General features: G+C 27.1%; 1 protein-coding gene across 1 annotated transcript in view; it reads left to right on the forward strand.

Annotated features, from left to right (window-relative positions):
- The window catches only part of LOC137629783 (twitchin-like), a 224,471-nt gene that overhangs the window by 26,426 nt on the left and 188,045 nt on the right, over positions 1–10,000 (forward strand). The window contains 1 exon segment of the mRNA XM_068361418.1: positions 1,993–2,134. Coding sequence (XP_068217519.1) covers positions 1,993–2,134 — 142 coding nt within the window.

Here is a 10,000-nt window from a genome sequence, read left to right on the forward strand (position 1 = left end):
AGTTTATATTGTATAGTTTGGGGATACCATAGTTCAGTTATAGACATTATTAAGATGGTACAGACGACGACAGGTTGATTAAAGCTATGAATATAGAGATATTTCGTTATCTCATATCTAGGTTCTTGTATATATACATATACAAGCATATATATGCATATCTATCTATCTATCTATCTATCTATCTATATATATATATATATATATATATATATATATCATATGCTTACATATACAGTATTGTATATATATATATATATATATATATATATATATACATACATTTATATATATATATATATATATATATATATATATATATATATATATATTTATAAATATTATGAATATACATACAGTAAGTATATAAAATGTAGATATATTAATATACTTATATTTCCGTTGCATATTCATATATATATATATATATATATATATATGTATACTATATGTACATATATTTGTATATGTATATATATATATGTATATATATATATATATATATAATATTATATATGTTTCTACGCAAGATTGCATATTGTATACTGTATATGATTTATTTACGGTTGTGTATCAAGGTAATTCAAAGAGGAATTTAGTTAGAAAGAGAGACATAACTTATAAATTCTTTAGACAAAGGTTAAGAGGAACAGTACGTGGATGATATTCCTGTTAAACATAACGTTTGCATATTATTATTATTATTATTATTATTATTATTATTATTATTATTATTATTATTAGCTAAGCCATAACGCTAGTTAGAAAATCAGGATACTACAACCCCAAGGGTTCCAATAGGGAAAAATAGCCCAGTGAGGAAAGGAAATAAGGAAATACATAAACTATATATGAGATATAATGAATAGAAACTAGAGACTATCTTAAGATCAGTAACATCGTTAAAATACATCCATCTATTGACGAAAATTGGCCCAGAAATGATGTTGGCGATCAGGGTAGGAGAGAGAGAGAGAGAGAGAGAGAGAGAGAGAGAGAGAGAGAGAGAGAGAGAGAGAGAGAGAGAGAGAGAGAACAGCTCACTAGCTAAGAATACTCCGCCCGTGATGACCCGTGAGTGTGTTAAAATTAGGTTACTTGGCTCTCTCTCTCTCTCTCTCTCTCTCTCTCTCTCTCTCTCTCTCTCTCTCTCTCTCTCTCTCTCTCTCTCTCTCTCTTCTCTCTCTCTTCACGCACACAATTACTGTCAACACATTCCTCTGATTGAATGTTACATTCATTTGCTCCTAAAGATTGAAAATGATAATTGAATGTTATTTGTGGAAGGGGACATGGAATGTAAGAATATGAAACTATGACGTCCTTAAGAATATAAAACCATGACGTCATTATGAATATGAAACCATGACGTCACTGATATATGTCAGTAGGGATGTTTGATGTTCTTATTGCATGTAATGTACGAGGATTTATGAATATTAGTTATAGATGTATTGGACAGTGTTGAAGAATCAAAGTAAGTCTTTATTAAGTTATGCAAAGTCTCATCTATCCATTTTCGATCGTGTTTAAACTTTTAGTAATAATGAATATTTATTATAGAGTCGATATATTTTTTTTAATTTAAAAACATATTTAGATAAATAGTAAAGATTGCAATTGTAAATACACTATATGTAAAATGAACAAAAACATTCGTGCAAATATACTATGATATATATATTATTATTACTATTATTATTATCATTATTATTATTACTACTACTACTACTTACTAAACTACAACCCTAAATGGTAAAGCAGAATGATATATATATATATATATATATATATATATAAATAAATAAATAAATATATATATATATATATATATATATATATATATATATATATATATATATATATATATATATATATATATATATTATAAATTGTAAGACTGCAAATGGGTATTTCCTTATTAAAAAATTTTAAAAACTTAATTTATATTACGTGACTATCTATTCACTCTAATTCCTGATCTCTTTCCAGGTGTCTATAGAAAAAGATGAAAAATATTTCTTCATCACGTTATCATTGGCAAACGTCACAGTGCAAGATGCTGGAAAGTACAAAATCACAGCCAAGAACGAGCTCGGAGAGAGTAATGCCACCATTAGCCTTAACTTTGATAGTAAGTATAGGAAAGACGACTCTATCGGTAGAGCTCATAGGGGCGTTATTCGCCCCCCCCGGTATGGTTAGAGTTTATTTCCATCTCCGATGACGCAATATCACTTTTTTCTTTCTCCGCCAGGTGTTAATGACTAGTTGGTAACTCATTCGTCTTTAGGGGCTAATGAAGGTTCACTATTTATGAAAATTGATTTTTATCTTTGGTAGGTGAATATTTCATTGTAGAATATGACAAGGTTAAACAATAGCTTAATGTCTTCTATTCTTACAGGTGATCACTCCGATGTCAAAATAGATTTGACCTTATTTGACTGACTTTGAAGAACTGTATTGTTAAATATATAATCCGAACAAAGATTCTTCTCCTTTGTTTGTTTATTTCATTCAATTCTTTTCTGTGAGTTTAACAGATACATGTTCTCCGTCCAAGAAAAACAGACTTTATTTGCAAGCAAAGAACAACAGAAAATTCACACCATAAGCATTATTGCAAATTCTTATAACAGCTATTTATTAAAAGCACTCTGTCAAGATTTACTATATATATATATATATATATATATATATATACACACACACATATATATATATATATATATATATATATATATGTATATATAAATATGTATGTACATATATATGTATATATATAAATAGATAAATATATATATATATATATATATATATATATATATATATTTATGCATATTTATATATATGCATATATATATACACACACACACACATATATATATATATATTTATACATATATATATATGCATATATATACATATATATATATATATATATATATATATATATATATATATATATATATATGCATATATACATATATATGTTTGTGCAAGTATGTACAGTTTATATTATGATACCTCATTAGCAACAATCTAAGAACCAAGAACTGAGCAATCCAGTCACTCAAACGGCTGCAATATAACAACAGTAAAGCAATTGAGCCAAAATTATCAAGTCAATAATATACACTTAAATTCTACCCAAAAAATAAGCACTAGCCTTCAGTGTCGATGTGGCTGACGGTTCATGCGAATATTGCAATAATTGTAATTGCAATGCATATTTAAGATTAATGTAATTGAAAAAGAGAGAGAGACAAAGTTTTACAGAGGTGTTTTAATTTTCTAATTGACATCGAGTTTTAAATGAATTTTTATAATTATTTGCCTTGTCAATATGAGCTAATTTCCCCATAAAAGATCATTGTTCCATTTTCAATATATATTTTTTGAAACATTATAATATGGCAAAGCAAAATATTCGGTGCTATTTTTTTTTTCGAATTTTGGATGAATGATTTGATATGAAAATTATTTAATTAATTCAGCGTTAGGTTTTTCTTTTTTGTCGAATTTGAGATGAATGACTTTGAACGGAAAAATCATATAATTATTCAATTAATATATAAAATTTAAAGCACATAAGAGTGAATGATTACACTTTGGGAAAAGCTCGAATTTTGGATGAATGATTTTGACTAAAAAATCATATAATTATTCAATTAATATAAAAAATTTAAAGCACATAAGAGTGAATGATTGTATTCAAGGAAATACAATTGTATTGTAATATGTATCATAATTTCTTAGACCTGACAGTTTATAAAAAATCTGTTGCTAAAAGTTTATATAATGAGATAATTTGATACTTTAAATCATCAACCATTTCTCATCCAATCATCCATTAATTAGTATACATAAGATGATTACACAGATCTCACGCATTCCTTTTACACTGTTAAGTTTGGAATATTTCTAAAGATTTTTTTATATATTCGAACAAAACAGAAAGGACAGGACAAATAAGGTTAAGGAATTTTCATTTTGATTATCCTTATTTTGGACCTTGACTTATTCCCTTTTTCTTTTATTGATTAGTTATTTCTCCTTAATTTGCAGACAAAAAATTGCTTAAGAAAAGCTTTTTGATAAAATCATGTTTCAAACAACACTTGGACTCCCAATTGTCAATTTTATCCATTTAAGCTTTCTCTTTGATTTGCAAACAAAGAAATTGCTTGAGGAGCTTTTGGATAAAATCATGTTTCAAACATGTGAATTTTATCCATTTCAGCTTTCTTTTAATTTGCAAACAAAAATTGCTTTAGAAAAGCCTTTGAATAAAATCATGTTTCAAACAACACTTGGACACCCACAGTCAATTTTATCCATTTCAGCTTACAATATCTCTCTTAGTTTTTCTACTCTCTATCCAAGATGTATGACGAAGCTTATGTGAAAAAGTATGAGAAAGTTTAATAATATATTAGACGTACTTTAATGATATATCATGACTGATTTCTTTAGTTTTGTACTAAAGCGTTATCATTTAACCTCTCCACAAGCACAGAAACTTCTATTCCTGAAAGAACTACTCTCTTTCGAACACAGAATGAAATATTCCACATGTTCTCCACAAATGTTTTAGGAATCTGTCTTCCCTGGATAGTTGCCAAAGGCTAGTTACAGTCGTGATTCAGAACCTCTAAACCTAACAAAGATTTAGGAAACTGGTCATTTAATCCCACCAGGAAATTATTCTAGTCTCTAAACAATAAAAAAAAAAAAAAGATTATCAGTAAGAAAGTGAGGTTGAGCATTTCAAGAGATAATACTGGTTTTTAAAGTCGTTTTTATAAATTTGTAATAAGAGACTGAAGATTTGAGTAACTCCAATGAGAGCTGGTGTTTCTTCAACTCAGGATCTCTACTAAAACTAAGTTAAGAAACTGAAGTTCCGTATCATGAGTAACTCCAATGAGAGCTTATGCTTCTTCATATTTTCAGTATTCATTATCAACCATAAAGGAACCTGAACTCTGGATGTAAAGACTCATCAAGTTAATAAGCTTATCATTAATCCTAGGTAATCGAAACTTCAATAGTTCGATAATTTATTAAATTAATAACAAACACCATTTGAAACCATAATATACCTGGGCAATAAGGGTTTCAAAATAGATAATAAAAAGCATATGAAAGGAAAATACCAGAAATTTTACATCTAGGATCGTATAATTGTCAAATTATTGATTTTTGATAGATTTCTGACATATTGACTTTACTTGACAGTAGGATAACTAGACAATAAATAGCAAAAAATCCCCGGAGATTCTTGAAGATCGACAGATTTCCAAAACTGAATCAAATTTTTCATAATTTTTCATAAATATTTTCATTATTCAACAGTTTCACCAGTATTCTCATTTACCATTCGAATGTTAAAATTATCAGCTTGGTTAATTTAAGCAATTTAATCTCATTTAAATTTCAAATTATAAATGTTTTTAATGTTTGTCATGTTTGTGACCTGCAATACCTTTAGCTTATATCTTAAACGGCACAATAAGTTACTAAGGGTATGATTTAGATAAAGTTCATGTCTCAGATATGTTTCATGTTTATTAAGTGTCCCAAAAAAAGTCCATTGAATTAAGGAGAGTCACTTATGAATCTATTAATTTTTAGTGTCTTCACAAAATTTTTATAACAAGTTCTTGGTTTGAAATTATATTGGAAATAATTTTGAAATTACAACATGAGAGTCACTATTAATTTTTAGTGTCTTCACAAAATTTTTATAACAAGTTCTTGGTTTGAAATTATATTGGAAATAATTTTGAAATTACAACATGAAGAGGTAAATTTTAAAGTTAAGCAAAGGATTATAGATAATATTTAATACATTTCATATACTATATAGATCTTAATTACATTAATCTATAAAAACAAGGGATCATATAAATTTTCAATATTTTTTAAGCTATTTAGATTTAAGAAATATTCAATTTGAACGTAACGTGTCCTGCGCCTTATCCTTTTTACCATTGAGCTATGTTTCCTTGTATTCCTATCCCTTATTGGTTTATATTGACTTCTACTTTAAGATGAGGCACTGAGAGCCTAAACGAGGATAGATCAGTCTCATCTTGAAGCTTCCTATCAATCTGTCTAAGCCTGTAAAGAAGTTAACCCTTCCTCACTGTCTACTTATAAGAGAAGATTGGTGGTTTGAATGTACGCTCTCTGTCTCCCATGTGTCTTTCCAAATCACCTCATCGTATTGTCCAGGAATACATGCTTATACTGATTTGCTTGTAGATAAATTTAATTTGGATAATTCTAATTGTAGTTGGTGGCCAATGGTTGCGTTTTCTGCATTTTTCTAAAATATTGTTTGAATTATCTATTATTTCTCGTGCCAAACAATTTGGTTGCCAGTTTTATATAATTTAGTATTAGAAAAATTAGATATGGCCAATGTTCTTATTCTTATATACGAATAAGAATTAACATTGGTATGATATTTCCAAAAATGATTAAATTTCAAGAGAAGACGTGCGAGCTCAGCTTCCCGTGTGTGCATTCCTCACGCTGAGATGAGCTGAATTTTGATTGGCGGAGAAGAGCTGAATTTTAATTGGCTGAGATGAACTGTATTTTGGTTGGCTGGGAAGCCAAGGTATAAGTACATTGACCATCTTCCTCGCAGCACCAGTAAAGAAGAACGCAGAACGTAAATTTAAAGTCATCACGTACAAGCTGATCTTAAGACCACGGTTTGAAATTATAAAGTTTTATTGCCTGTCTTAAATAGCCCACAGGCAAGTTGGCTACCAGCGCAAGTAACCTTGGAAGGCCGCCATGTTTTGCATTAAACGTAAACACTGCAACATTAACATAAAAAGACCATTAACACGAGGCTCCTTATAGAATACAGTGGCCTGTACCTAAAACTGCATCGCAGCAAGACTGAACTACAACATTAATACCAACAAGACTGCGCATTTTGTTGTCTAGTCTAAACAGAGTTCCATGACTGGGCTGCGTATTCTTGCGAAACTTATTATCTGTCTTGTGTTCTGAATGTACCTCCTGTATTATGTTAGACCCCTCTCCCAGTTCAGAGCCTGGACCCACATAAGTATTCGTTTCCCTGTGAAGTTTAAAAGTACCCCCTGTGAAGTTTAAAAGTACCCCTGTGAAGTTTAAAAGTACCCCCATGTAAAATTTAAAGTACCCATCTAAAGAAAAATCTTCTTTAGGGTAGACTTATTCACTGATAACTAGATATTGTAGCGTTTATTTTATACATATAAAGTTTTTCACTGCATTCTCCTGCTCTCTGAAACGGGTCTGTGTTTTTGATATTTTTGTAAATTCCAAAGAGTAAGATATGGAAATTAAGAGAGTCCGCTGCCGTTTTCTTTCAACTATATACATGATATAGTTACCCCTTTTCCATACAGATATCCATCTTTACCCTTTCTGAAGGAAACCATATGAAAGTTTCGATTATAATTAGTCTTTTAAATTGAAAGTTGAAATAGAAATTCATGAATAATAATCTATTTACAAATCACCTTTTAATATGAGGCTAATCGACTTGAAATACAATTGCCTTCAATCTTTATCATACGAATCACTCGATTTCTTACTTTATTACATTAATTTGTTTATTAAATATGATTAAAGAAAACAGTTATTTATCTAGAAGTCAAGGGTGTTACATGTATCTAGTGACGTAACGAACCAGGAGGTACAAGAACACGGACAGAAAGGCTAGTCTGTAACACACTAATAATTCGTTACACTGACTGTGACTGACAGGTTTACATGGTGACGTCATTGGTGACTTATAGGATGACTGTGACAATATTATTATTATTATTATTATTATTATTATTATTATTATTATTATTATTATTATTATTATTATTATTTTATGATTTCTGCTTTATTGCCTTTTTCTTTCAGAAGCTGCTACATTTTTAGATGATATTATTTACAATAATATTTTGTTTGGGTACAGGTTTATTTTATATATATATATATATATATATATATATATATATATATATATATATATATATATTTATATATATGCATATATATATCTATATATAAATATATATATATATATATATATATATATATATATATATATCTATTAATATATATATATATCTATATATATAAATATATATATATATATATATATATATATATATATATATATATATATATATAAGTATATATATGTATGTATATATATATATATATATATATATATATAAAATATACTAATTTATATACATATAGATTATATTTTCTAACATTTTTTTTTGTGTTTTATCATCATTTATATTTCGGTTATGTTATTTTTGAAGCTAGTTATAGTTATTTTCAATTCGCAAATACGTAAACACGTAGATCACCTGCTGCCAGCCAAAATTCTTTAATCATATCACATCAAACATCATATAGTGAATCACACATCATATTATTATCTGTTATCAAGAATGAAAGAATTGATATGCCTAAGGAATTATGGTTATATATATTTATATAAATATTCTACTTATTCTTTATTTTTCTTTCTTTGTTTGCTGGCTATTTCTTGTCTTGAAAATATTCTTATTTCTTACTTTCTTTTGTTGGCTATTTCTTGTCTTGAAAGTATTCTACTGTTTTTTTTTTTTTTTTTTTTTTTTTTTGCTGGGTATTTATTGTCTTTTAGTGTAATATTATTCTTTTTTTCTCATCGGACACTGTTATAACAGAGATCCAGAGTACTCATTATGTACTTCAAGTGCTCAAATGGTTCTGGAAGATCTTTGATTATCCCGTTCTGTTTTCAATTAAGATTTCTTAGAAAATCACCTTTTATTACAAACGATCATTATTGCTTTGATATTTTTGAAAATTCTATTTTGACTGATTCAGAATTAATTTATCAGCCTTTTTTTTATGCTGGTAATGTTTTCATAATCTTTCTTTTTTTTAATTAAGATTTCTTAGAAAAATTCATCTTTTATTACAAACGATCATTATTGCTTTGATATTTTTGAAAATTCTATTTTGACTGATTCAGAATTAATATATCTGCATTTTTGATGCTGGTAATGTTTTAATAATCTTTCTTTTTTTAATTAAGATTTATTAGAAAAATTCATCTTTTATTACGAACGATCATTATTGTTTTGATATTTTTCAAAATGTAATTTTGGTTGATTCAGAATTAATTTACCTGCAATTTTTATACTGGTAATGTTTTCAAAATCTTTCTTTTTTTGATTAAGATTTATTAGAAAAATTCATCTTTTATTACAAACGACCAGTATTGCTTTGATATTTTTGAAAATATTATTTTGACTGATTCAGAATTAATTTACCTGCATTTTTTATGCAGGTAATATTTTCATAATCTTTCTTTTTTTTAATTAAGATTTATTAGAAAAATTCATCTTTTATTACAAACGACCAGTATTGCTTTGATATTTTTCAAAATGTAATTTTGAATTATTAAGAATAACTTTATTTGTATTCTTTCACAAAGGCAATGTTTTCATAATCTTTCTTCTTTTAAATTATATTTTATTTTTATAGTCACATAGTATGAAAAAAAATCGATAATGATTTTTTTATGAACAATATATAATTCCCAAAACTTGTCGGTTTTATTTATGAAAATTTTATTTTTAATTTGATAAAAATAATAAAGAAATTTATCAAAACTTAAATTTTATTGATATAAGCAATCCCATAAAAAAATTCGATATTGATTATTTTACGAAAAATATACAATTCTCAAAATCTCTGGTTTTTTTTAATATAAAATTCTATATTTGATATGATAAAAATCAATTTTTTTTTAACAAAAACTTCAAATTACATTCTCCTAAATTTTAGGATAATCAAAGACCTTCCTTATGCAATTACTGTATTTTGGTATCTGGCTGTATTTTGACTTGCTCGGGACAATGTTGCTGTAAGCAGATTACAACGTAATTTATTAATTTTGATATTAATTCTTTACTGTAATTTA

This window comes from Palaemon carinicauda, chromosome 37, assembly GCF_036898095.1.
Source record: "Palaemon carinicauda isolate YSFRI2023 chromosome 37, ASM3689809v2, whole genome shotgun sequence".
In the NCBI taxonomy this organism is placed as follows: domain Eukaryota; kingdom Metazoa; phylum Arthropoda; class Malacostraca; order Decapoda; family Palaemonidae; genus Palaemon; species Palaemon carinicauda.